General features: G+C 44.5%; 2 protein-coding genes across 3 annotated transcripts in view; both read right to left on the bottom strand.

Moving 5' to 3' along the window:
- Positions 1 to 389: 389 nt before the first annotated feature.
- On the bottom strand, positions 390 to 3375 carry TIMM8A (translocase of inner mitochondrial membrane 8A). Its single transcript, XM_035024058.1, has 2 exons — positions 3152 to 3375; positions 390 to 1435 (listed from the first exon to the last, which is right to left on the bottom strand). Exons 1-2 carry the CDS (start codon positions 3281 to 3283, stop codon positions 1274 to 1276), a joined length of 294 nt encoding a protein of 97 aa, XP_034879949.1. The 5' UTR covers positions 3284 to 3375; the 3' UTR covers positions 390 to 1273.
- A 701-nt stretch (positions 3376 to 4076) lies between these two features.
- Positions 4077 to 27619, bottom strand: part of BTK (Bruton tyrosine kinase) — a 31710-nt gene continuing 8167 nt past the window's right edge. Inside the window, exons 3-20 of one of the 2 annotated variants that reach the window (XM_035023873.1) lie at positions 27034 to 27204; positions 26396 to 26494; positions 23103 to 23171; positions 21449 to 21530; positions 14908 to 15036; positions 14553 to 14620; positions 13199 to 13386; positions 12718 to 12780; positions 12082 to 12136; positions 11790 to 11869; positions 11496 to 11623; positions 10594 to 10668; positions 9939 to 10110; positions 9204 to 9420; positions 8093 to 8157; positions 7374 to 7492; positions 6686 to 6843; positions 4077 to 4579 (exon numbers count right to left, since the gene is read on the bottom strand). In XM_035023873.1, coding sequence (XP_034879764.1) covers positions 4508 to 4579; positions 6686 to 6843; positions 7374 to 7492; positions 8093 to 8157; positions 9204 to 9420; positions 9939 to 10110; positions 10594 to 10668; positions 11496 to 11623; positions 11790 to 11869; positions 12082 to 12136; positions 12718 to 12780; positions 13199 to 13386; positions 14553 to 14620; positions 14908 to 15036; positions 21449 to 21530; positions 23103 to 23171; positions 26396 to 26494; positions 27034 to 27204 — 2010 coding nt within the window. In that variant the 3' untranslated portion in view covers positions 4077 to 4507. The remainder of the gene's footprint in view (positions 4580 to 6685; positions 6844 to 7373; positions 7493 to 8092; positions 8158 to 9203; positions 9421 to 9938; positions 10111 to 10593; positions 10669 to 11495; positions 11624 to 11789; positions 11870 to 12081; positions 12137 to 12717; positions 12781 to 13198; positions 13387 to 14552; positions 14621 to 14907; positions 15037 to 21448; positions 21531 to 23102; positions 23172 to 26395; positions 26495 to 27033; positions 27205 to 27619) is intronic. The other variant, XM_035023940.1, reaches the window with a different exon arrangement.

Raw genomic sequence — 27619 nt, 5'->3', positions numbered from 1 at the left:
TATGGTGGAAAGCTAAAAGGACTTGAGGCTTCTAGAAATGTGTATTTCCCCAACCTTCAGGGATCAGAACTAGAGGCTCCCAACACATAGTTCCATGTTAGGTCTACACTCCAGTCTACTAGCATCTGAAGTTGGGAGGGGAATCCAGTCATTATAACCTCGTCCACTCCACTCAGGGAGCTGTCAGCACTGACTCCCTTCCCTCCCCATCTCATCTCAAGGTTCTCCTTTCTCACAAAAAGGTCAGACAAGACATCCCTGCAATACCGTGCTGTTCCCTGCATAGATCAAGTACCCAGACAGGCTACACTTCAGTCTTGGAACCAGCCTACACCAAATCTCTCCAGGGTGCAGGTGATAACCAGAATAGAAAGCCTTCTGAATCAGAGTTGAATTTTGTAGAAGCCTTTATTTCAGTGATCAAAAGAATGCAATAAATGGAGTCTACACTGATTAACATTAGGCATGCACCTCTACCTGAAACTGCTGTTAGTTTTTGCCTGGCCTAAATCTTTATAACCTATTTAGGCACATCTTTGAATTTTTCGGACCCTGATATACAGGGTAAGTAAGCTTCTTCCTCATGGCAGTTTGGTAATGAGAATTATGCTCACTGACTAGATTCCTTTGTAACTAAAGGCCTCTAGACACTCAGGCTACCTGTGCTACCTCAAGACCATACCTTATACATTAAAGAAAATCACAGCATAAGGGAGGGAGAGAATCTAGAAAGCTGACCACAGATTTTTTTCCAGCACTGATAGTCAAAACACTAGTTAAGGAGGCCTATAGTTAAGTACCAAATTACTCTTCTCCCACTGCTTCCCTTTCTGAGAGACACAAAGATGTATATCCAATCTCCCCAGAAATCTGAAATGAATCCACACAAATGACAGATTTGTGTGGTCCCACAATCAAATTATAGAAAGCAGTTCCACTATCAAAATTATAGGGAGCAGTTAATGGGACTTTGAGAAAGCACAGTCCCACATACAGTAATATGCATCTAGTAGAGTTTTCCATTCATCTGTCAATTGTTTTCACAAGATTAGCATTAAAAAAACACAATCAAGTACACATGTGACCCTCAAAACCCACCCCCCTCCACACACACACACACAAAATTGGTCTTTGTTCATTCTCAGATGACAGGATGTCCCAAGAGTGACAAAGGTGGGAGCCAATTCCCCCATAGCCTTTTCTTCTTCAACTATCCCATCAACCGCTCTTCATTCTTGAACTACCTTCCTTTTCCAAAGAGGTAATGCTGAGATCAGTCAGAAAGGCTTTCTGAGAAAACTGGCTTGGATTTCTGGGTCTGTTCCAGTCGATTCAAGATGAATTGGCTTGTATCAATGAAGCGCTCAACACAGTTCACAAAACAGGCCTCAGCCCGACTGTCCAACTTTGGCCCAGGCTTGTCCATGCACTTCTCCTGCTCAGGACAAGATACAGAAACACAAAGAGAACTTGAGAAAAAATTCGGGGTGGGGGGAGGGAGGGAAAGCTAACTTCTTGTTATTTATAGGAAAAACTTCACCTAAAAACAGTATCTGATATGTTACTATTTCACATTTGGCATGTGGCAAGCAGTTACATTAAATTCTCACAACAACCCTACAAAACAGACACTATCATTAATCCTCATTTTACAAAGAGGGAAACCGTGGCAGAGATATTTTGCCCCAAGTTACTGGAACAGAAAATGGTGGAGCTATTACAGAGCAAAAAAAAGGGCGGGGGGGCACCTGGGTGGCTCAGTCGTTAAGCGTCTGCCTTCCGCTCAGGTCATGATCCCAGGGTCCTGGGATCGAGCCGAGCGGGGAGCCCGCTTCTCCCTCTTCCACTCCCCCTGCTTGTGTTCCCTCTCTAGCTCTCTCTGTCAAATAAATAAATAAAATCTTTAAAAAAAAAAGGGGGGGGGAGGGGGAGCAAAACACAAGTGGAGTAACCTTTCACTGAATCTGGTTACAACTCCACAATGTTGCCACCATTAAATGCCTTTAGAGTAACTGCAGGGAAAAAAGGGTGAAAGAATAAATCGCGTGACACCCTAAAACCTACCAAAGAAAAAAAGGAATTTATTACCCAGGATTCTATTACTTAAGCCAGAAGTTCTTGAATACTCTCAAGATGAATGGAGAACTGTATGAATTTTCCTAAAGGGCCCACGGCTTACAGATTCTTAAAGGAGTCCTTAACCACACTCGCTTCTGGCCAAAGAATCACAGATTTTATTTTATTTTTTTTAAAGAATCAGAGCACCAAGGAGTACATAGGTAAGCATCTGTTAGGGTCAGAGTCCAGCAATACCATAGGTTTATGTGAAAGGGACTACGGAACTGATGACTGTATATAGTTCAAGTAAGTGGTTCAAATGAATTTTGTTCGTTATTCTCTGCTGTGTACACAAGCCTCAGACTCTCCACTTCCAAGGAAAATTATCCTTAGCCTCTAAATCCTGAGGGTTTTTTTTCTTTCACAAGGCATGGCGGTTATGCTGTCCTTGGCAGCCGGAGAACACTTTGATCCCCAGCTGCAAATGCTTCCGCCCTTTTGCCAAAGTCCCCTCACAGAGCATACTCAATTCCTCAACCTTCAAACCCGAAAGAGCTTGGTATTACACAACAATCCAACAAGAAAGCAAGTGTGTGGGGGGGGGGGGGGGGGGGAGATTACGCCACTTTTACAGTTAGTGGGCTAGAGCCACTCATTTCTCACGGGCAATAGCAACTGGGTAATCCAGGTAAACCCTGAGAAGTCCAGGAACAGGAGACTCACTCCCTGGGAATCGGGGCTCAAAAAAAAAAAAAAAAAAAAATCTCAGTATTGGTGGCTCTCATCAGTCTTGGTGACCAGCACTAGGCAGCTTCAACCTCAGGTGCCTAAAGTGCTGCTTGGGACAGGTGCAAAAGTCCGCTGTGATCCCAAGTCCTCGGCACCAACAAAGCCAAGGTCTGGGGTGAGAGTCCCCCGAGAAGCGGAGTCACCTTTTCTACCTTCCGGCTTGATCTGAGAAACCTGAAGAAACCAAGGGGATGCTAACCGGTCCTCCCCCTCCCCGAATCCCGGACGTCCTGGGGAGTCCCGCCGGGCAAGGGCAGGGGGGGAGGCAGGTACAGTGGCCAGGTCCCAGCCCCAGGCTCCTTACCCAACAAAGTTCCGTCATCTGGTGCACCAGTTGCTGGAAGCGTTGCTTCTGAGTCTCCACCTCGATGAAATGTTGCAGCTGCGGGTCCACCGAGCCCAAACCCGCCGCGGACGAAGACGAGGAGGAATCCATCCCAGCGCCGCCACGCGTGCCGAGACGAACTCCGCACCAACTCACCGACCTTCACGTGTCTCCGCCACGGAACCGGAACCACAACCTGCCGTCTCTGGGCCCGCCCTGTGAGCGCACTGCGCCGGCGTGCGGCCCCGGGCGCGGCCCCGCCCCCCCACTCCGCCCCCCCACCCTGCCCCCGCCCTCCCCCGCCGCTCCACCCCGCCGCCGGTGCGCCCCGCTCCCGCCCGCGACCCCGCAGCAGCGCCCCACGTGAGCCCTGAGGCCTCGGGGCTTGCAGCCCAGTGCTGCGGCGCTGACAAGACGTTATTCCCAAAAGAAAGGGAAAAAAGTAAAAAAGGAAGTTACTTAACACCACGTGGCCGGTTTCCGGCCGGCCCAACAGCCCCGCCCCTGCCCACTTCCAAATTGGCCCGCGCTTTTCCTGCTGCGGTGCTGGTGCTTTCTTGGCCCAGACTGCTTGGCCCGTCTCTTAGCCATCCAGTTTTCTTTGAGGGTGTTTTGCCTCCTGATGGAGGAGAAAGAGGCTCCGGTAGAATTTGTCCCCAACTTTCAGATTCATTCCGGTAATATTACATGCCCGCTGTGTGCCAGGCACTGGTGCTTTGCTTGTGAGTTTGTCTCTGACTCAGAGCCAGAATTTTCCAAGAGCCAGAGGGGTTAAATTGCTGAGGATCTTGAGTTCTCAAAGTAGGAATATGCCAAACCAATGCCACACAACAGTTTTCTGGAACACTGAGATAGGGCGCTCCAGGGAGGTTGCATGATTAATCGAGATAGCAAGAAAACTTCATGCTTTCCAGTAATTTTATTTGATCAAAACACCCTCCCCTCCCATTTTTATGACACCATTTTATTCTTGCCAAATTCTGCCTCCCTCCCCCCAAGCTCTAATGCCTACCCAAAGAGCTGTTGGACCCCTTGTCAGGCTATTTACACCCCTCCCTCCCCCAAACTTTCCATCCCAAATTCAGTCTGTCTTAATACTCCTGGAAAATTGTCTCTCTGAGGACAATACCAGGCACAATAATTCCTTGGTTTTTGCTCAGAAGGTACTATCTCAGAGAATCAAAGAAGAGAGTCATTCCTAGATGTAGAGAGGGGCCTTTGTGTACTCATTGAGAGCACAAGGCTCCAGGGCCTGTAAGCCTGGGAATTCCTCTGAAGAAGTGAAATTGGGGCTTGTGGAGAAGAGAAGTGGAACCAAGAAGCTTATTGGTGAGCTCAGGATTCTTCATCCATGACATCTAGGATGTTGCTCAGAAGAATTTTGAAAGTGGGACGTTCCTCTGCTTTCTAAAACCAAAGAAAAAGCAGGATGTTACAGTGGGCTAGAATCCAGAATTCAAGGGAAATGCAATGAGTAAGCAGAAATGTTTATTAAGTATATACTATATGCCCTGTAGCATACCCTGTCAATTACACACACACACACAAGAAAGAAAGAAAAAGGAAAAGAAATTGAAGTGCTCCATGAAGTCCTTGTTCACTTTTCATCTTTAGTAACCCAGGTTATTAATGTGATGAGGAGAATTTGCAAATTAAACTGGCAAACACTGATTAAAAACTGAGGGCGAATTCATTACAGACTTGTACACCAGTACATCATTATTTTGGATCCTCAAATGAAAAATGGCTAACTAAACAAGCGTAAATGTCTGCCAGAACTGAAATCTTGTAAACTTTCAAACACTGTTTTATCATACCGTAGCCAAAGTTTTACAGAGGAATTAACATCTCAAGACCATGGGCTGCATCACTGAACAGGGATCCCGAGCACCTGGGACATTTTATTACCACTGTCTGGCCCCTAGACTAAGGCCCTTTGTGACAGCCATGATCCATAAACCCCTAAGGTTTTACTAAACATACTGTGAAAACTGGACCAAGACTATCCCTCAGGCCCCTGCCCATGAGTTTATGAATGAACATTAGGGATAACAGATACAAGGAAGTCAAGCAAGAACTTTGTATTTATTTATGGTAACAAATCTCCAGAGGGAGTTTAGATTTAAAAATATAACAAGCCAGAGGACACCTGGGTGGTTCAGTTGGTTAAGAGCCTGCCTTCAGCTCAGGTCATGATCCCAGGGTCCTGGGCTTGAGCCCCACATCAGTCTTCCTGCTCAGTGGGAAGTCTGCTTCTCTCTCTCTCTCTCTGTCTTTCCCTCTGCCCCTCCCTGCTGCTTGTTCTCTCTCTCTCTCAAATAAATAAAATCTTTAAAATAAAATCATCAATTTCTTGTTCCTTTGAATCAGTGGTTCTTAAACCTAGCTGAGTATCAGAATTTCCTGGGAAGTTTAAAAGGACATTTCTGGGTTCTGCTTCAGACATACCTAACTGGAATCTCTGAGGATAAGGCCCAGTCATTTGCAGTTTTAAGAGTTCCCCAGGGATTCTGATATGCACCCAGTTTCAAGAGTATTATTTTAAATGGGCTGTGGAGAAAGGGCCTGTCTGAAATAGTTAAACTAGCGGAGTGAGGATGTCCTAGTTGGGAGGGAGCACAGTCAGTCCCCCTTAATCCTGCATGGCACAGACGAGAGAAGGGAAATGGTTGTCCCTTTCTCCACACTTCCTCTGTGACCTCAGTTATTTGTTGAAGGGAAAGGAGCCATGCTCTGATCCAAGTCCCCACTTTTCAGCCCCCCAACAGGGCTCCAGATTCACATATGTGCTTGTTGGACACCGTCCTGCCCTGTTTCTAGTACTGCAGCATTCATTTTGTACTAGAGATTTCGGTTGCCAAATTAAGGTTGCCAAGGACCTACCGAAAAGTGGAGAAAGCACCTCTGAAAGAACCCACGGTGAGAGCAATAAAACATTTTAGTAATAGTGGGACAGGCTCCCTGTTTTCAAAATACCACATCTACCCACATACCCCACGATGCACCCCATTAAAAAAAAAAATGACCACGACCTATTTTAGTTCCCTTTCAGGAGGGTTTTTGTTTGTTTGTTTGGTTTTTTTTTTTGAATTCCAGTTAGGATCACAGCCAAAAAAGATTGGCAGTTAGTTAGTCTAATAGAAGAAAGGACTAATGACTTCCAAAGGAATGAACATACATTTTAATGGCTTTTCTTTTGAAGTGTCCATACATTTGGCCAAATGCCTCTAGCTGCCTGCTTATGCTAGGCGACATGGCCCCACAGCATCCCCTCCCCCTGAAGCTGAGTTGGTAATGTGGTCTGCTGAGGATACTCTAGTGGGAACTAGATGAGCCTGGGAAAGTCTCCGGCCATGAAAGGACTGGGGTACAGGTGGGGCCCAGGATGTGTGTGGCTATCAGTGTGTGCCCAGCTGCCACACGGCTGGGGAGAGTGGAGCCTGGGGGCCTGGCTGGCTAAATGGGAAAGGAGGCTCAAGGAAATAATTTGAGAGGTCCCCCCAAAACACTTACCTCATGCCAGCAGCTGTACATGATGGTATATACCCTCTCTGAAGCTAGATGAGGTCTATAGAGACGTAGGCCTTGGGCAATGTGCTCAGCGGTTTCACTGTTAGTAAATCTTTCATATGGCATCTTCCCCAGAGAGTAAATCTCCCACATCAAAACCCCTAGGAAATGAAAAAAATGCAGTAAGTCGATCTGCAGTCTCTTTGGGTAGTTGGGCTCCTTGTCTTCCTAGATCAACCTCAAATACTAGATTTCAGCTGATTCCCCACTCTGTGAATTTTACATTTTTGTCCAAACTTCTGCTCTCGTACTGACCATGCTGGAGGGTAGTCAGGGTTGGACTGGACAATTAGCTCCTCTGGAGTGAGACAGCCTCTTATTTGTCTTTGTAATTAGAGGGTCTGGCAGCGTCCCTTGGTACATAATCAGTATTCAGAAGCTGTGGAATACTGAACAAATTGTTTGTTCCTCTCAATATACTGTAAGTTCCAAGAAGGCAGGGATCATGTCTAGGTTACTCTTTTTATCCTCAGGAACCCCTGTGGTGCCTGACAATAGCAAGCACTTCCTAAGGGTTAGGGGAAGGAAAACAACACATCATAATCTCTCTGTGCAGGTTGCAAAGTATCAATTTCCCCATTGCATTCCTCTTCCTTTGAGCTGTATAATGTGTATAATTCCCTCCACTTACCAAAAGCCCAGATGTCAGATTTGCTGCTGAACTTGCTATACATAAGGACTTCGGGTGGAGACCACCGGACTGGAAACTTGGAGCCTACTGAGCTTGTATATTCATCATCCAGGACATACCTGCCGAGGGGTCAGGACTTGTTACTGTTACGATTTTGGAGAGCTTGACATTTATTTACATTTTCTTGGCACAGTTGCAGGTGACGAGGAAATACATGCTTGCAGGCCCTCCAGTGTCTTTTACAAACGTTACTTTTAGTGTATTCCTGTTTTCATATCTGATTTAGCTTTCCTCATTGACGATATGGTTACGGCAAAGATGACGTGAAATAAGATCTATTAGGTACTCCCCTCCTCTTCTCTGTCCCCCTCTCTGTTTTATCCTTCCTTCTATGCCGCCCTTGCCAGTGGGAATTAGACTGATGAGGAAAGAAGGAGGCATGGGGGGGGGGGGGCAAAGACAACAGGATTAACAGATCAAGATAAGGTATTGGGGAATCTTAGCTTTAAAAAGGCGGAGGGAGAAAGGCAAGGAGAGGGATATTACAACAAAACAAAAGGAGGAAGAATTCAGAGAAAGAAAAAGGATAGAAAGAGAGTGGAAAAGACTAGAATGAGGGGGAAAACAGAAAGGGAGAGGATTCAAACCAATAATGCTGCCTCATGTTTGTACTGTGCTATTTTTACTTTTAGAGGGAAAGATGAAAAAGGCACACCCACCTGGAGAGGCCGAAGTCAGATACTTTAACAACTCCTTGATCATTTACCAAACAGTTTCGAGCCGCCTGTAATACAACAGTTACCAGTGAGACTCTGTCCCCAGCACACAGGTTAAAGGCACCAAGCTTCTGCCCACCAGGGGAATGAAGCCAGGGAAGCCTCATCTCTTTGAACTCAAGAGACACTTTCCCACCCAGCAGGAGTCAGGTGATGCCACTGAGAAACTCGGATGCATTTCCACTACATCTAAAGCGACCTGATGTATAGACAGAAGTAAAGCATCGGAGGGCATGCAGAATGATTTCATTCACACCGACGATTCCCTTACACCCCGTCCTCTACTGAATTGCTGAGAGAATGAGGGAGAACCCAGGGCAAGTGTGTTTTGTTTTGTTGTGTTTGCTTTCCTGCCAGTGGGGCTAAGACAGTTTGAGCCTTGGCCTGGCTGCCATAGACAGGGGCACAAAACTCCGAGGCCTCTAGAGGCCAGGCAGCCGAACTGATAGACGGAAGTGGGGTGGGTAGATTACAGGAAAATGCAGAGCACGCCCTTTGGTCCGAAGGAGGTGAGCTGCTCCCCAGCTCCAGGGGACTGTTAGCGTGGCCTGTGAGAATGAGCCTGATGTTTCAGGGTGGCCAAGACTGTCAAGAGAGGCTGGAAATTCAGTTTTTTCAGATGTGTTTTTCAGTGTTTGCTAGCTAATATATAACATTGAAAAACAACAACAACAACGAATGTTACCCCAGACCCCCAGGATATGACTCTGATGTAACCAAGTGATGACTCTGTGCCAGGAGCAGCCCCATTGGGAAGCGGGGTTGCCCTTCTGTCCTGGGTGGGGGACCCCACCATATTTCCTTGTTGCCGTAGGGGGCTGGGCATGGGTCACGGCTCCAGCTTCCATCATGGCGCGACTTGTAGTGTTGAGGCTGGAGATCCTCGACTGGCTGACCACTGGGGCACGGGCTCACCTAACTCTCAGTGTTTTCTGGATAAAACTGAAACGATGGTCCCGGCCACCCTCCTCATCCAGGTGTGATCTATCTTTCTTCCGCTGTTGCTTCTACCCCCTCAGTCCTTGGTCTCAGGCCAATCCTTCTGAGGTCCTACCAGGTCCCGGTGAAGGAATTGCTTTGACTCCAGGTATTCCATGGCTTCGCAGACATCCTTGCACATCTCCAGCAGCTGCTGAGTCTGGAAGCGGTTGCGCATTTCCCTCAGGTAGTTCAGGAGGCAGCCATTGGCCATGTACTCGGTGATGATGAAGATGGGGCGCTGTTTGGTGCAGACGCCATACAACTGTACCAGCTTCTCATGGGAAAGATTCCTACGGGAGAGGCAACAAACCAGTCCTCCCTCTCTGGCTCTCCATACTAATGAGAAAGGGGCTGGAGAGGAAAGGGGTTGGTCTGGAAGTAGAGCATCAGATAAGGGCCCATGATAACAAGTTGAGCTTCCTCCTTCCCACCCTGAACCCCAAAAGTGCCTAATATGTGAGGGCGGGCAGGGATACGGAGCCCAAACAGAACAGAAAATAAGCTCAGGGCCGACTGAACACTAAGGCTAGTCAGAATCCGTCTTCCCTTTGAAAGTCTCATTTTTCATGTTTATCCCCAAATGCTACTGAGGTAGTATACACCCAAGACCAACACTGTTATCCACCAATATCTGAGGCAGAGAAATGGTTACCTTAGCAGTTAGTACTCCCGCCAATCAAAGACTGACCTCAGGCCCTGGTCCCAAATCTCTCTCACTCTAAGTCACCTTAAGCCACAGTGGAAACTGTCCTGGTAATTCCTAGACTCCAGCAACTGGGTTGAGGGTTGAGTTTGGGCTGTAACTCACATCATGACTTTGGCTTCTTCAATGAACTCATCCTCGGACATGGAGCCTTCTTTGATCATCTTGATGGCCACGTCATACTGGCCTCTCCATTTCCCATACTTCACTACCCCAAACTGTCCAGTCCCCAGCTCCTTCAAGAAGGTCAGGTCCTTTGGATCGATTTCCCATGATCCTATAACAACAAAGCCTTGATATGATTTTTTGGGGAATCGTGTATGTGTAATTCCTACAATAGATAAGAATCCCTACTGGGGGTAGAAAAAGGCAAGCGGTAAAAGGGAAATGCTCAGGAGTACTAATCTATCTTTGCTCGGGTAAACCTCAGGGACGGGGTGGTTACTGGTTGGAGGAATTGGCATTTTAGGTTCCAGGCAGCCATAAAGAAAGGAGAAACTAGCAACCTCTTAAAATCCCTTCATGATTATGTCTTTTTTAATCACACAATTAAAAAATAATCCCTTCATGAATCCGTGTGTTTGCAGTCCCAGTAGGAGCCACCAGAGGGAGAGAAAGTACTAAGTAACTGGTTTGGCCCTGACTTCATCTTCCTCGAGGCGGCTGGTGCGGAACAGTGTACTTCAAGGTCTAGTTGGGTCTGCCAAAGTGGTCCTTGTCACTGGCCCATCCATCCTACCCTAGAGAAATAAGCAGTTACCGTAGCCCAGGCCCGCAGTGGAAGGTGCATTCTTGTTTTGTTGAGACACTGGATATTTGAGCCTAGATATGAGCCCTGAAACATACGGAGGAGAGGATCATGCTGCTGGCGCAGCGTAGGAGGAGGGCTGCTGCTCACAGCCTCACGTAAAGCCGGACACTTCCGACAGTCATCTTTCCGATACAGTTTGAATCCCAGGGGATCTCCACGAACCCCAGTGTTTCCGGAAGCTTCTCCTCTCACAAAAGAATTTTCAGAAGGAAAAAAAAGACGGAAAATACTCATTGAAATACACTCCCCAACTAAATATATCCCCACCTCCCAACCCAGGCTTAGCTCACATCCAACTTCTGCTTCTGACACTGCAAAGTGTCATTGGGACCCCCTAAAATGACGGCCTTGAGACTGCCTTGCGTGGCGGTAGCAGATAGCAGCAAGTCTTCTGAGTGAAGCTTATCCCATGTCTTCATGCCCTCACCAATCTCCAGGTTTTCAAATGTCCACCCTACTTAGACACTGTCTTCGGGTATTGTCCAACCTGTATGTTCTTTGAGGGCAAGGACCTTGACTGATAATTTCACTGTGTTCTCCTCCAGTACCAAGAAAATTGCTGTGTTTACAGTAGGACCTCAACGAGTACTTGCTCATTTGTTAATTACCAGGATCTTCTATGTCTTTCCTGAGCACTGAGCATCAGTCACCCGATAAGAAGTCACTCCCTACTGGCTATAAAGTGGGCCTTTGACCGCCTCTTTACTTGATCTCGCCCTAGCATCATTGGGGTTTTCTTTCACCAAATTTGCCCTGCCCTATGAGGCTTTTTCTTCCCCTCACCGCCTTGTCCCAAATTGCCTCTCCTGGTTCTTGTCACATCCTTTTTCTCTGGTGCCCCTGATACTCACCGGCAGAGTTATGCTGATGGTAGTTGATGAGCTCAGGGATGGTGCTGAAAAGGTGCTTCTCTGCCAGGTAATACTGGCTCTGAGGTGTGGAGCAGACAACGTAATGGCGGATCACCCCTTGAGGGTCCCTGAAGAAGTGGAGGCTGAGTCAGTGACTTGGGAACAAGGGTTAGCAGGACCCAAGAAGTAAAGTGAGATGAATTTTGAGTGTTAAGGGGCAGAGACAGTAGGAGGGGCCCACCATGAAAATACCTCTTTCCGTTGTCCCCAGGGCCTTGAAACAGTAACACTCACCCTGTTGATTTAGCAAACACAGACACAGTGTATTTTCCAGCTTTGCTGGAGTCTCTGACAATGAAACCTCCTTCTTTCCCCTGAAACGATGAAAAAGAAGCCGACTTTAAGGAGGAAGTGGCACTCACACCTGCATTCCGCCTGCCCAAACTTGAGAGAAAAATTGAAGCCCTAATTTTACTGCCCTTCCATAAAATGGCAGTCTTGACACCTCCTTGCCTTGAGGTGACAGAGAGCAGCAAGCCCTCGCTTGTGCAAGGAGAATGCCGTTTGCCTGTGGTCACACCCTTACCTCTTGCTTTAGCAGTTGCTCAGCTTGACTCCGGGTCATGTGTTTGGAATACCACCTGTAAAGGGAGAATGCTTCAGTGGCTCTTAGGCCATGGTGTTAGCAGCTTAGAGGTCAGAGCGCCTTCCACAGTTCATCTATGCCAGTGGTTCAGTCAGTTCACTCAATTCCTTATTGAGTACCTATCGTGTGCATAGCACCCTGCATCCCTTTCCCAGAGCCTGGTTGGAAATGAAGAGTAGAGGACAAAAGGCAGGTGGCAGAGGGGTGCTGGGACAGGATCAGGGAAAGGGCACCCAAGGACAATCCATTTCCACAATTAGGGAGAAAGGACAGTGACAGAAGTTTGACATTTTCACCCTTGTAAATGTTTCCTATCCAGTTGTCAAATCCTTTTCTTTGAGTGGCTCTTCTGGATTTGGGGGGGAGGGCATGGTGACCTCTCCAGCTCTCATAAGCAAAGGGTGTTTGGCGTGAGGATAAGACAGAGCTGCTAACTTAGGGTGGTGGCATCATTTGACCCCGTTGGCACTGACTTTAGTAAATATCTTGAAATAAATGTATTGAAAGTATAAACATGTATACCCTATCTTCGGTTCCTCTGGGAAGACTGTGTGCTGGGCACATAAGCATACTCACTCATACATTTCTATGGAGTCTTCTGCTTCGGTGACATAGTTACTAGGGATGTAGCCTTCCTGTCTGTAGAGGAGACAATTTGTTAGATCATCCAGCACTTCTCATCCTTGGGGGTGGAGACAGATTCATAGGCCCGCATCTCTGAGCTCAGAACCAATCTCAAATGGAGATCTACAAGCCACGCCCCTCCCTCAAAGAAGACCATGTCACTGATGCATGGCTAGGCCAGTGAAGTGTGTAGCTTCTGCACATGTGGCACTGATTATATGTGCATGACAACATATGGGCCAGACCCTACAGGCTCAGAGATGTGGCCATGAGTAGAGCTCTCTGGGAAGTATTTGGCGGGACAGCATATTCCCTTTGGGGTGGGAACAACAATTGCTGATTGGGATACTGAGTAGAGGAATTACGCTGCATGCTTCTGCACATGTGTGGAGAGGGTGGGCAGAAAGTTCCAGAAGAGCTGGAGTGGACTCACCCATTTTTATCCCGCGCTCTCCACCAGGGTAAGTTGCTCTCCTCCAGGATAAAATACTCGTCACCCTTTCGTAGCTGCAGATCATTTGCATTCATTGGCATGTAATCATAAAGGGCTACAACCTTTTTCAGCTCACTCGCAGAGACAGGTGCTGCTGTTGGCTCAGGGGGCAGTGGCTTTTTCAAGATCTGTGTTGTTGGGGAAAAAAGTAGGGGTGTTTGGCTAGATATCAAGCACCCTCCTCTTCTCCCCCAACTCTCTGGCTTACTAGAGACACCAGCCTAACCTTAATCAGGCATTAAAAAAAAAAAAAGGTTTATTCAGCATTCATTCAACGATTCTCAAGTATCTATGCTGGGCTCTCAGCCTGGAGTGCACATCCGAATCATCTAGAGAGCAGTTAACAATCCCAGGCAATTTCCTATACCAGTTATGTCAAAATCTCTGGGGGCGGGGCCCAAGCATCAATATTTTTAAAGCTTCCTGGACAAAAACCATGAACAGCCACGATTAAGAAACCTTGGCACTAAACTAGTACATGGATCTACTAAGTGGCTCTGAATCTTGGTTTCCTTGTTTTAAAATGAGCATAATAACGCCTGCTTACTTACAAAATATGAGAAAGTGCTCTTTAGACTTCAAAAAGTAACCCAAAAAAATCAATTTTTAAAATAATATATTAGTGGTAGAATCAAGTATTGGGTATATGGGTGTTTACTGTGAAATTCTGACAACTTTATGTTTGAAAATATTTTTCATTTTAAAAAACCCGGTCTTTGTTTCATTTTAAACAGGTGATTGGATTAAATTGTTGCCAAGAACTTCCTAATAGCCCTCTATCTTACCGCTGAAGAGTGGTAAGATTTGTCCTTTTTAGGACAAATCCCATTTCTCCACAAGAACACCAATGAACACAGCCAAGTCCCATGGGAGTTCCAAGACTGGTGTGTTTTCAGGGTGTGACTGGAAGTTTCTTTCTTTTTTTTTTAATTTTTATTTTTTTTAAGATTTTATTTATTTGACAGAGAGAGACACAGCAAGAGAGGGAACACAAGCAGGGGGAGTGGGAGAGGGAGAAGCAGCTTCCTGCAGAGCAGGGAGCCCGATGTGGGGCTCGATCCCAGGACCCTGGGATCATGACCTGAGCCGAAGGCAGACGCTTAACAACTGAGCCACCCAGGCGCCCCTCTTTTTTTTTTAATTTAAATTTTATTTTTTAAGTAATCTCTCTGCCCAACATGGGGCTTGAACTCACAACCCCAAGATCAAGAGTCACACGCTCTACTGACTGAGCCAGCCAAGCACCCGTGTAAGTTTCTATTTAAGTAGTATCTGCACCAATTTTCCTGTATACCTGGTCCTCCTCAGGCGTGGGAGGAAGGGGCTTTTTTGTCTTTCTGTGCGAACTCCCAGGTTTTAAGCCTGCAAAGTAAGAAACCAGTGTTGATATAGAATGCGTCTTAGGAAAGGGCCCAGGGACAGGTTTGATCAGGGGCTTAGCTTTTGTATACAGTGCCTTTAGGAAAGTTAGGAAAAGTCTGAGTGCATACAGCCCTGTGCCAAGTCACATGGTTTGGAGAGCAGAGCGCCAGTGGGATGTCAGCCCCAACCTATCCCCTTCCCCAGGCCCCTTTGTGCATTGGCCAACCCTTTAAAGAGTGACCGATAGAATCAAAAGAGGGAGAAATTATACTGATCAGATCTCTTACTTCCATTCCTGTTCTCCAAAATTTGGCAGCCCATCGCGTTTTTGGCTGTCTGAGAGCAGCAGAGATACTGCCCATCGATCCAGAAGCAAGGGTGGTATTTCTGTACCAGATCACTGTTGTACCGGATGACTGTAGCAGGGAGAAAAGAGAGAAAGAGATCACATCTGACATTCTGAAGAATCCACCATTTGCATGTTTTCCTCTTTGACTAAGGTTAGTGGTGAGCTTCGAACAACTGCCCCTTCCTCTCCCACCCGAAGAAAGCAGGCGACAGAACCAGTTAGCTCACATCCCTGGCCCTGGGAAGTTCTTGTGCAGTTCTCTGCAGTGGGCTGTCATGATGACTATCTCCTGACTACCAAGATAAGCATATCTGATGTCGCCAGAGCCCAAGAGGGAAAAAAAATATATATATACTATATATATAATAGTCTGTTTTCCCAGTAACCATTTCAATCTTCTTGTAAGGCAAAGTGTTGATTATGGTGTTCTTTCCCAGATACAGGAAACAATGTGCCCAAGCCAAACTCTCACTTCAGTTCTCAGCACACCAATGTCCCAGCTACCTGAGTGATCTTTTAGAGATATTTGCTTTCGTGAGAATGTCTGCATCAGGCTTTCAGTGTTGAGAGAACAGTCAACAGAATGGCACTCAGGAACAAATGAAGTGATTCTGCTTCTAGCATAAACATGGTTCCATTCTTCCTAGGGCCTCCGAGGTGGGTTGAGCTCATTGTGGGAGATGAACACAGCACCTCCATTTCCTTCACAGAGTCATGAGGCTCAAACGGTCTCCCAGAAGCCAGAGTACTTTGTAAAGAATAGAGTGGTTTGCAGATAGGAGGAATTGGTATCACTTGTTTTAATACTGTGGCATCTCAAGAATCTTAGCATGAACTCAATTAGACAAGTCATCCTGGGATCGTGTTGTCAGATAACAGAGAAGCAAAGACAACTGAAATAACTGACAACAGCTAGCATTGGGGCAAAAAGACCTCAACCAGTCTAAGAATATGCACATTTGAGGGGCACCTGGGTGGCTCAGTCCGTTACGCATCAGCCTTTCGGCTCAGATCATGATCCCAGAGTCCTGAGGTTGGGCTCCTTGCTCAGTGGGGAGTCTGCTTCTCCCTCTCTCTCTCTGCCCCTCCCCCCGCTCATGCTCTCTCTCTCTCTCTCAAATAAATAATCTTTAAAAAAAAGAAATGTACCTACACATTTCAGTGTTTGCTGTTAAGAGGAAGCCCACATAACTTTTTTAAAAGATAAAAACAAGGCACAACTTTCCTCTATAGAGACCAACTCAAGTTCTTAAGAGCTTGCTAGTCACACTCCATTCACTTAAGGCTTTGGGGGAAGCCTAGAAGCTTCTGGTGGCCAGGTGCATTTTACAGGCAAATGAACAAAAGTGCTGTTTTTTTTTTTTTTAAGTGCTATTTTGATGCTTTTCTAAACATGGATTTGAAGACTTCTAACCACTAGTCCACTGCCCACCCTAACCCCTTACTTTCTCAGCACTCCCCTTCACCATCATACCAAGCACAGGGTGGTAGGAGCTATTCAGATGGAGGTACAAGCTATAAGGGGCTGCACTGTCTGTAGAGAATTTTATTTTATTTTAAAGATTTTAAAGATTTTTATTTATTTATTTGAGAGAGAGAGAGTGGGAGAGAGCATGAGGGGGGGAGGGGCAGTGGGAGAGGGAGAAGCAGACTCTCTGCTGAGCATGGAACCCGATGACAAGGGGCTCCACATGGGGCTCGATCCCAGATTCCAGGAACCTGAGATCATGACCTGAGCTGAAGGCAGACACTTAACTGACTGAGCCATCTATAGAGGCGCCCATCTATAGAGGATTTTAAAACAATAATAAAACCAACCAAAAGTCTTTTATTATTGCCAGGCACTGGCAATTCTGAACAATGTTCCAGATACCAGCCAGGACTGATTGCTCTCCCTACCTCCACTCTCTGCCCCTCCCTCCCCTCACCATTATTCTTCACCCAGGGAATTTGAAGACCCTCTGGTGCAGGCCTAGACCCTGGTAGACCTGCCAAGAATTTTTAATCAACATCCGACTGCTCTGCTAAACTAAGCTATGCTAATATGCTAAGGGGGGCACATAATGCTTTCTGCCCTCTCTACCTCCAGCGGATCCTAAGGAGCTCACCTGATGTTCCCAAATACTGCCTGCCTCTTAAAAGACCCCGTGAAGATGACCCCCTTTCTTTTGTTGGCCAATTTGGTATTTCCAGAGCTGGTATTTCCAGCTACTTAGGAGAGAATTGCAGAAGTAGAGTGTCTGTTATGGACTAAATGTTTGTGTGTCCCCCCCTGCCCCAAAATGCATATGATAAAGCCCTCAAGGTAATAGTATTAGGAGATGGAGACTTAGGGAGGTGATTAGGTCACAAGAGCAGAGCCCTCATGATGGGAGTAGTGCTTTTATAAGAAGAGACTCGAGAGAGATTCTCTCTCTCTCTCTGCCATATGAGAAAGGAGCCATTCTGCAAGCCAGGCAGATAGTTCTCACCAGAAACCAAATCCACTGGCACATTCATCTTGAACGCCCCAGCTTCCAGAACTGTGATAAATCAATAGTTGTTGTTTAAGCCACCTGCTCTATGGTATTTTTTTTTTATTATTATTACAGCCCGAGCTGACCCACACAGTGTCCAAGGGAGAGGACCAGGAAAGACTACTGCACCAATGCATAGGGCCGGTCCTGTCTGGGAGGCACTAATGGTTGGTGCACATTCTCCAAGTCCTGGATGGCTGCTCTCTCATATTCATATTTATCAGGATAATATCTAAAACTCTGTTTCAGGCACACATGAAGTATTCCTCCCTATATTGGTTGTTGGAGTTTTGCCAATGCCCCCTCTTTCTTTTGTCGTTGGTGAGCTCAGGCCTTTTGCTTATTTTTGACGTTGCAATTAGGAGATGATCTGCTGAGCTTGACCAAACAAAGATTCTAAAGCGAATGCAGACCCGTATCGGTGGTGCTATACCATTAAAGTGTGCACTGCTGTGTTTGGGGACATGGAAGAAGAGAGCCCATGGCGAAGGCCTCGGGGTGCAACCGTTGCATAGAAAGTGCCACTGAAAAAAGTTGGCGGCTGGATATGGGGTACCTGAGGCCCTACTTTGATTTATTTTTATTTTTATTTTTTAAAAAAATTTAAAGATTTTATTTATTTAATTGGACAGAGACAGAGAGAGCACAAGCGGGGGAAGCGGCAGGCAGAGGGAGAAGCAGGCTCCCCGCGGAGCAAGGAACCCAATGAGGGACTCGATCCCAGGACTCTGGGATCATGACCTGAGCTGAAAGCAGCCGCTTCAGCGACTGAGCCACCCAGGTGTCCCCGGGCCTTACTTTTAAATTGAGGTATAACTTAGGGGCGCCTGGCTGGCTCGGTCGTTAAGCGTCTGCCTTTGGCTCAGGTCATGATCCCAGGGTCCTGGGATCGAGCCCCACATCGGGCTCCCTGCTCCACGGGAAGCCTGCTTCTCCCTCTCCCACTCCCCCTGCTTGTGTTCCCTCTCTCGCTGTGTCTCTCTCTGTCAAATAAATAAATAAAATCTTTAAAAAAAATAAATTGAGGTATGACTTACATATAATAAAGTGCGCGATCTGAGGCATACAACTAGCCACATTTGTCGACAACCGTTTGACCACCACTCGGATCCAGCACCAGAGAAGGCTCCCTCATGTACTTTCTTTCTTTTTTTTTTTTTTTTTAAGATTTTATCTATTTATTTAACAGAGAGAGACATAGCGAGAGCAGGAACACAAGCAGGGGGAGTGGGAGAGGGAGAAGCAGGCTTCCCGCAGAGCGGAAAGCCCGATGTGGGACTCGATCCCAGGACCCTGGGATCATGACCTGAGCCGAAGGCAGATGCTTAACGACTGAGCCACCCAGGCGCCCCCTCATGTACTTTCATAGCCAGTACCCCTGCAGAGGTAGCCAGGACCCTGATGAAGTCCCCTTCTCGTGCTAGTGATTTTTAGTTGGTGCATTTCATCCTACAGCGGGCTAACTTATCCCTGGAGTGGGATTCTGTGCCTGCTAGGTTATTTCACAATTCGCATTGCCAGCACCTGGGGCTGTTCTGGGATTGTTAGGACTTGCCCCTAAATCTCCCAGCAACTGTGGGTATTTGTTGCAAGGTGCTTCCTTTCTGGGTCATGTGTGAGCCCAAGCAGGTTCAACAAGACATACACCCAGGTCTAGAACAACTGGAAATGAAATGCCTTCAGTAAAATGTAAGAGAAGAGAAGGCAGAATTGCACCTTAACCCACACTATCCATCCGCACTAATAACCCACTTGAAGTGGTGGTGTTTTCTGTTTGTTTTGGCTTTATTTTTACTGCTTTAATTTTACTTGCCCAGTGAACTTTAATACTAGTGCATAACCAGCATTATAAGTTTGCCATTTGAGTCAGTAAACCAAGTTTACAAGCTGGATATTCTTATCCTCTGTCACTGCTCATACCTTGAATGTAGTGGGCACTCTAGAAGTATTTGCTAGGCTAATCTATGACTGGTTTTGAAATCAGTCGTTTAAGTGCAAAGGAGTTACTAACTTGCACATGTCACATTTTTTTTTTTTTCCTTTTCTGGTTCTCCCTCAGTATGTCCCACCTTCCCCTATTTCCAAACTAAATCCTAGCTTTCCATCAACATGGAGCCCAACTGTGGTTGTTTACCCTTACAGAAAATCTGTTAACACAACTATTGGTTCCTTTCTGTGTGCAAGGCACTGCATGAGGCACTGTGGAGAGAACCAAGGAAGTGCAAATATACATGCCCTCTGTGTGCTCGTTTTGTCCCTCTAGGGCTAAAGCAAGCCTCTTACCTCAAAACATGCCAAGAACTGGCTTTGTGGTACAAGATATCACTGATGTGCAATCTCAACATGGCCTTACTCTAGAATAGCTTGCAGCCAACTACAGGTGTAATTTCTGGACTTGAGAACAAGGCAGCATGACACTATGCAATAAGCTTAGGCTCTGGAGTCCTACAGACGTAGGGATCTGGCAAAGATCCAGGCTTCACTTCTCAGCGTGCCCATGAGTGTGACCATGAGCGGGTTACTGAACCTCTTGGAACCTCAGTTCCCTCATCTGTAAATAGGGGAATGATACATACTTCATAAGCTTATCATGAGGATGAAAAGCTGGTACATTTGAAACACTTGGCACAGAGCCTGGAACATACCGAGTGCTCATTAAGTGTTAGCTATTACCATTGTTTTTACCCCAAGGTTGCTGTGAGAATTAAATGAGATAATAAACATAAGGTATCTAGCTCGTTGTCTGGCACATAGCAAGAATTCAATAAATGACCCCTTTCTTCCTCTCTCCTCTCCTCTTTCAGCTTGAAAGATTTGGTGATTTTTATTTTGGCCAATCAGACTTGTACTCAAAGGAGTGAATAAGGGTGGTACAGTGAGCCACCGAATATCAGAATCTAAATGTTAAGACAAAGGGCTGTCATGCAATAACCCAACCATGCTGTTATCAGTCTGCCATCCTTCCTGTTTCTCTAGGCAGCCTTTCCTGATGTCAACTCAACCAGTTAATCTCTCAGTCACTTGACATGTGGCTATATATACACACAAATAGGTCTGCATGCATCCTGTGCTGCAAGCCTTTAGAGTTCAAGTTTATCTGAGCCCATTGTATGGTCTATGTCAGCTGCTGAAACTGTGTTCAAGTTTAAGTCCTCACAAAACAGGGAACATGAACTAGTTCCTTAGAAAATATTTACCCATAATGAAAAGATGTACAGTGCTTTCCTGTACAGTGTTTCACAGTTTTCTACGTGCTTTCACATACAGTACCTCATTGGATCGTTAGGGCAACTCTGGAGGCAGGTGTGGCAGGCATCATTATGATTTCTATTTCAGAAGAAAATGCTAAGCCTCAGAAGAAGCTTGTTAACCTACTTGCCAGAGGTCACCCAGCTTATTTGTGGTAGAAGAGGGCTTGGAAGAAGCTTCTCCACACTGACTTCAAGCACTCTCATGATCATCTAATTTTTGGAACTAGGTATTTTATACTTAGGATTTGAAATATTGCAATGACCATTGAATAACCCAACACACCACCCTTGTAATTGGTGTAAAGAGTGGGACTGTTTTATAGATAGGGAAATAGAGGTGCCTACAATTGCAGAATTGCACCAGAGAGATCGTGGTGGAACTGGGTTGAAACTCTTAGTCTAGCACGTTATCTCTTATTCATATAATGGAGTATGAAACTCAATCCTATCACTAACATTAGAGAAAATGCAATCTATCATTCTTCCTCCTTGTCGTCCTCCTCCCCGCCCTCCTCTCGTTCCTTCCTTCCCTTCTACCTCTGCTCTTTCTTCTCACCTCCCTCCTTCCATCCATTCTTCTTTTCCCTCTCCTTTTCTCCCTTCCTCCCTCCATCTCTCTCTCTCCTTCCTTTCTTCTCTCTCTCTTTTTCTCCCTCCCCACTTTCTCCCCTTCTTTCTTTGGAAACTAGTTTATTTTCAAAATAATTCTCACCATTTTTGAGTTGGTGAATCCAACGCTTTCTCAGTTCTTCAGTTGGGGAGAAGACATAAAGAGGTCCTTCATCATACACAACCTGAAGCAATGGACACACAGACTTCAGCAGTTAGGATTCGGAAAAAAGGAGAAAGTCTTCGAAGGAACTAATCTTCAGCTACAACGTTGTATATTCATAGTGGAAAACAAAGAAAGGTAGGGTCTTCTGTTGGCGGTGGAGCTGGGGTCATGTGAACTATCTGAAAAATTCCTGAACAATTCACATCCAGGGTTGTAGGACTTAGAAGCACTTAGCTTTTTAGATAGTCCTAGATCCTCTTGACTTGTGTTTCAATTTGTGTGTAAACTTAGTTCATAATATTTCCCCCAGCCTTGGTGGAGACAGGATTTGTGTTTATTCAACAAAGAATATTTTATGATCTTATTAAACCTTGAGTTTGTATAGAAGAGAAACTGAAGTAATCATTTGTATAACTTAAGTCTTGTTTAGTACATATGGATTATTCACTTGGATAATATGAAGCAAAATTTTAACTCATGGCTAATTTTTCTCCTACTGCCTAGTGGCCTCCCCTTGCCAAAATTAACCAAGTTTGGAACCACAAAAGAGTAAAGTATATATTTACTTCAAAAAAAGTAAAGTATATTTTAAGCATTGTCATCAGATCAAACAGGCAGTATTTTTTGAACACTTTACATGTACAAGGCATTGTGTTAGGTGTTCTGGGGGTGCATGAGACATGTGGTTCCAATCCTCACAGACTTAAGAGACATTACATAGTGGATTCTGAAATCAAATGTAAACTAATTTGAATTATCTGTTATTTAGCATTACGCAGCCAAACAACATCATCTTGTTGAAAGACAATAGTAAAAACTATGTCTAAAACACTCCTCCTTCACAGGTTTTGTGAACTTTGATACAGTCAGGGACATGAGCAAGATCCTTGCACATTTTTCTTTTTGCTTGTTAGTTTTGCTGTGCTCATAAATCCATGACAGAAAGCCCCCTCCCCTGAGACTTTCCACTTCCTTTTCTGGCTTTCACTGTTTGCAGAGGCTGCTATATTCACAACATGTGACCTACAGAGTTTTCAGGACACAAGCAAACCACGTTGAAGACTGAATCTGAAGCTCTTGCTCTCCTTCATGGATTACAATACATCTTTGAAACAGATGTCTATGTGGCTCTTCAGTTATTTCAGACTAGAATAGAATTTAGGTTTATGTGTAAGTCTAATAAGCCTTCCCCATACTGAACTTCCTAATAACTACTCCTTCCCTCCCCTTTTCTGTCTTTTCAACCCACATGACCACCATTAGACAGATAGGCAGAACCAGAAGGAAGTGAAATGGTCACTCAGCAGAGCATCTTTCTCAATGCAGTTACTATAGACAAGACACACCATAATAGAGTTACTGCCATTATGGATTCGCTTTGAGGTGTAGGGACTAAAAGGTACTATGTTAAATTGGGAAAATAGAAAAGCTAACACTCTTAGCCCATGTCAGTCTCATTTCTCACTTCAGCTTCCTTGTCCACCTCAAATTCTGTTCACTGGGACCAAGTATTCTTCACTGTGCCCTGCACTCCAACTCTAATTATTACATTACAGGGATCTTTGAGAGCTGATGAGAGAAAATACCTTACCTGGAAGGGGTAAGGGAACCTTTCAATGATTGAAATCTGCTCCATTTCACTGGACTCTTCACCCCTTCTCTGCAATGAAAGATGAAAGCATATGCCGCTGTAGAAAACAGTGTGGAGGTTCCTCAAAAAGTTACAAATAGAGCTACCTTACAACCCAGCAATCTCACTACTGGGTATTTACCCCAAAGAATACAAAAACACTAATTTGAAGGGATATGTGCACCCCAACATTTACAGGAACATTACTTACAATAGCCGAGATATGGAAGCAGCCCAAGTGCCCATCAATTAATGAATGGATAAAGAAGATGCGGTATATGTATACAATGGAATGTTATTCAGCCATTAAAAAGAATGAAATCTTGCCATTTGCGATGACATGGATGGAGCTAGAAAGTATCATGCTAAGCGAAATAAGTCAGACAGAGAAAGACAAATACCATATGATTTCACTCACATATGGAATTTAAGAAACAAAACGAACAAGCAAAGGAAAAAAATGAGAGAGTCAAAGCAAGAATCAGATTTTTGAGTATAGAGAACAAGCTGATGGTTACCAGAGGGGAGGTGGGTGGGGGGTTGGGTGATGGGAATTAAGGAGTGCACTTGGGATGAGTGCTAGGTGATGTATGGAAGTGTTGAATTACTATATTGTACACCTGAAACTAATATAACACTGCATGTTAACAAACTAGAATTAAAATAAAAACTTAAAAAAAGAAAGCCTAGTTATTGGTTGATGCATTGTTCTTTTTTTGGATTTCCTTAGGTACTGGGAGTCTTTTGCAGTCACTCCAGAATAATTTCCTGCATAGACAATGCTAATGATTACAGATTGCTTCCTTTAACCCAGTAGGGACACATATCCATAGGATCCAGCACATACATGTTCAAAAAACCTCAGGCATTTCAAACCATTGAGGAAAGGGAGGTTACTCAATCAGTGGTGGTGGGACAAATATTTAACCACTAATTTGGGTGTGTGTGTGGGGGGGCAGTTAGGTGGCTATTTCACGCCATACATCAAAGTAAATTCTGGATGGATTCAAAAGCTTAAAAAAAATGGAACTATGAGTTGACAAAGAAAAAACACAAGTGACTGTACATATAATCTTATGGGAGACAAGACTTCCCACTATAACGCTAGAAGTTAGACTCATTAAGAAAAAGATGAACTAATTTGATGACATAGGTTTTAAAACCCAGAATGGTAAAAATGAGCAAGTAAAAAAACACCATAAACAAAGTTCAAAGATAAACAAAAAACTGGGGAAAATATTTTCAACATGTATTACAGTTAAGGATTGATACTCATAATATATCAAGATCTCTTAAAAAGTACTAGCAGTAAGGTAAACATTTCAATGGAAAAATGGGCAAAAAAATGAACAGGCAATTCAAAAACAGAAAAATGTAAATGAACCGTAAGACATATAAACGTTCAACCTTATGAGTAACAAAAAATTGAAAAATAAGTCAGCAATGAAATACCACTTTTCTTGGCTGTCAAATTAACAAACATTTAAAGTATCTGGTATTGGAAAGAATGTAGAGAAATAGAGATACTCGCATACATAGCTCGTAGGAGTGTATGAAATTTAAATTACACTGCTAGAAAATAAAATAGAATAAAAAGATAAACATAACAAAATTGTGCAGATTTAATAAAGAGAAGAACAACATTTTACTTCTAGGAAGTTATTATAAGGAAAAGAATAGCAAAAGTTCATAAAGATGTATGCAAGGATGTTCTCAACATAGTTATAATATCAAGTTGGAAACAAATGTGTAGTAATAGGAGATTGGCTGAACAAATTGGAATATATTCATAATAGAGACTACCACACAGCCATTAAAATCACGTTATTAAAGAGTATCTATTGTCATGGGAAAAGTTTCCATATATTGTTAAATTGAAAAATTAGATTACAAAGCAAGATGTGTAGTATGATTCTGTTTTATTTTTTATTTTTTTCCTAAGATTTTATTTATTTATTTGACAGAGAGATAGAGAGCACAAGCAGGCAGAGTGGCAGGCAGAGGGAGAGGGAGAAGCAGACTCCCTGACGAGCAGGGAGCCGGATGGCAGGGCTCTATCCCAGGACTCTGGGACCATGACCTGAGCCGAAGGCAGACGCTTAACCAACTGAGCCACCCAGGCGCCCCTGATTCTATGTTTTAAATATATAACATAGGGGCGCCTGGCACAATCAGTCGGAAGAGCACGTGACTCTTGATCTCAGGGTCCTGAGTTTGAGTCCTACACTGGGTGTAGAGATACTTAAATAAATAACATTTTTAAGGATTTATTTCTTTATTTTAGAGAGAGAGGAAGAGAGAGTGCGAGTGGGGGGAGGGGTAGAGGGAGAGAATCTTCAAGCAGACTCCCTGCTGGGCACACAGGGCTGGATCTCAGGACCCATGAGATCATGGCCAGAGCCAAAACCAAGAGTTGGATACTTAACCAACTGAGCCACCTAGGTGCCCCTTAAATAAATAAACTTTACAAAAATAAATATATAATATACATATTAGTGTGAATATATGTGTTGCTAGTGGAGAAAAACATCTATAAGTCTGTGTACCAACATATAATAGTTATTTTAGCTGAATAATGGGATTATGCATGATTTTATCTTTTTTATTGTGCTTTTTTGTATTTTCTAGAGTTTCTATAATAAGTACCCACTACTTTTGTAATTAGGAAAAAAATAATAAATGATATTTAAAAAAGAAAACTCAACTCAGAAATCCATAGGCGTTATGCCTTGGGGAGGCTCTGGGAAATGAGAGGAGAGAATAAAGAGTGAGTTGTTAAAGAATCTCATGACTCAGAGCACTAGGATTCTGGCTTTCAGACTAACTCAAGCCTATAAATCTGATCCTGGTATCTGAGAGAGTAAAACCAATCATCTCTGATCAGTTTGAAAATTTCATATACTGGGGCTCCTGGCTGGCTAAGGCAGCGGAGCATGCGACTCTTGAGCTCAGGGTTGTGAGGTTGAGCTCCACGTTGGTTGTAGAGATTCCTTTAAAAAAAAAAAAAAAAACCTTAAAAAAAAAAAGAAAATTTGATATGTCATCGTAAAATTCGTGTTAAGACGTTTTCAAGGTTAGGTGAGTTGTTCTGCATCTGGGGGAAGAATGCTGAGACTCAGTATAACCAATAACAGAGTGAAGAATTTTGTAAGGGAGCTCTAACACATTGCACAGCATTACCGATTTACAAAGAGTTGAAGTGTTCCAAGTTTCTTAACCACCCCATCCCTGCTCTGACAATGGTCTCTACTTACTGGAATCTGTCTTTCAGGGGGAGGATTTTTTTCAGGAACCACTGTTTCAACACAGGTGATCTTCTCAACATCTATCGAACCCTTCTTACTGCCTCTTCTCTGAGAAAGAGAATGAGGAAGAAAATGGAGAAAGATTAGGAGTGATTAAGCAACCAGATGATTAGATTTTGTTATCTAATCATTCAACATAGTGAGGTGACACCCACACTCTATCCATCAGGGCCTGTCATTTTGAAAAACAAACAAAACAAACAACAACTTCCAGATCTATTAATTTAAACTTTTTTGACTACCAGATAGAGGGCAAATATTATAGAAGAGTGGATGACTGTGTGTGCCTTTACCATAAAAAAATAAAGAGTAATTTTCAAGACTTGGATTTCCTTCTCAACAACATTTAATGAGTGATCACCAACTGCAAGATTCCATGGTAAGGCTCCCCCCATGGTTTCTTAGCACCTTTGAATTTTTGCACCAGCATGGTTGCGGTTAGTTCTAGGCTAGGAAACATCTTCCTGAGTTTGCAATATACCTAGGTCCCTACCACCTCCCTCCTCCGACCAAAAAAGTATCTACCTCCTCAAGGAAGATCTAAGGCCAAGTCCTTGATAGTCAGGTTTCACAGCAGAGAAACTTACCCCACGTTCAAAGTCATACTCATAGTAGGAAAGTTTGTGCGCAGTCAAGAGAAAGAGGCGCTTCTTGAAGTTTAAAGGCGATGTCTTCTTTTTCTGTTGGGATCGCTTCAGAAAGATGCTCTCCAGTATCACTGTAGCCATGGCTTCTTCTTTCCGGAGCTCACTGGTGTGCTGTTGATAACGAGAGTTCTTGAGGACCCAGCACATTAATCCTCATCCCTCCTGGTTTCCCCTCAGCCTAGCCACCTAGTTTCAAATGGAACAGAATCGTGCAAAGCTAACGAAGAGCCTTCTTCCTACCTTGACATCCCCCTTCCACAGCCTCCACCTTCTGCCAGTTTTCAGGTGTAATGGATGCACATTGAATAGGGAGGACGGGTTCAGCGTGAGTTCACATACACTGGCTTTTTGTATAAGGCCATGGAATGCTCTGGATGTCAAATGACATGTACCTGTGTGTTTGGTAATGTCTGGAGGCCACTTTATACTAACCACCCTTTTATGATACGTGCAGAATCTGTGAACAGCAGAAGTCTCTGTGCAGCTGTTGACTCTGATATCCCCAGAAGGGATAATGCAGGTGTCA

The sequence above is a fragment of the Mirounga leonina genome, unplaced genomic scaffold (genome assembly GCF_011800145.1).
Source record: "Mirounga leonina isolate KUSES-001 unplaced genomic scaffold, KU_Mleo_1.0 Mir_101414, whole genome shotgun sequence".
Classification (NCBI taxonomy): Eukaryota; Metazoa; Chordata; class Mammalia; order Carnivora; family Phocidae; genus Mirounga; species Mirounga leonina.
The sequence above is the reverse complement of the archived record's forward strand: the minus strand, read 5'-3'. Positions and strand labels throughout refer to the sequence as shown.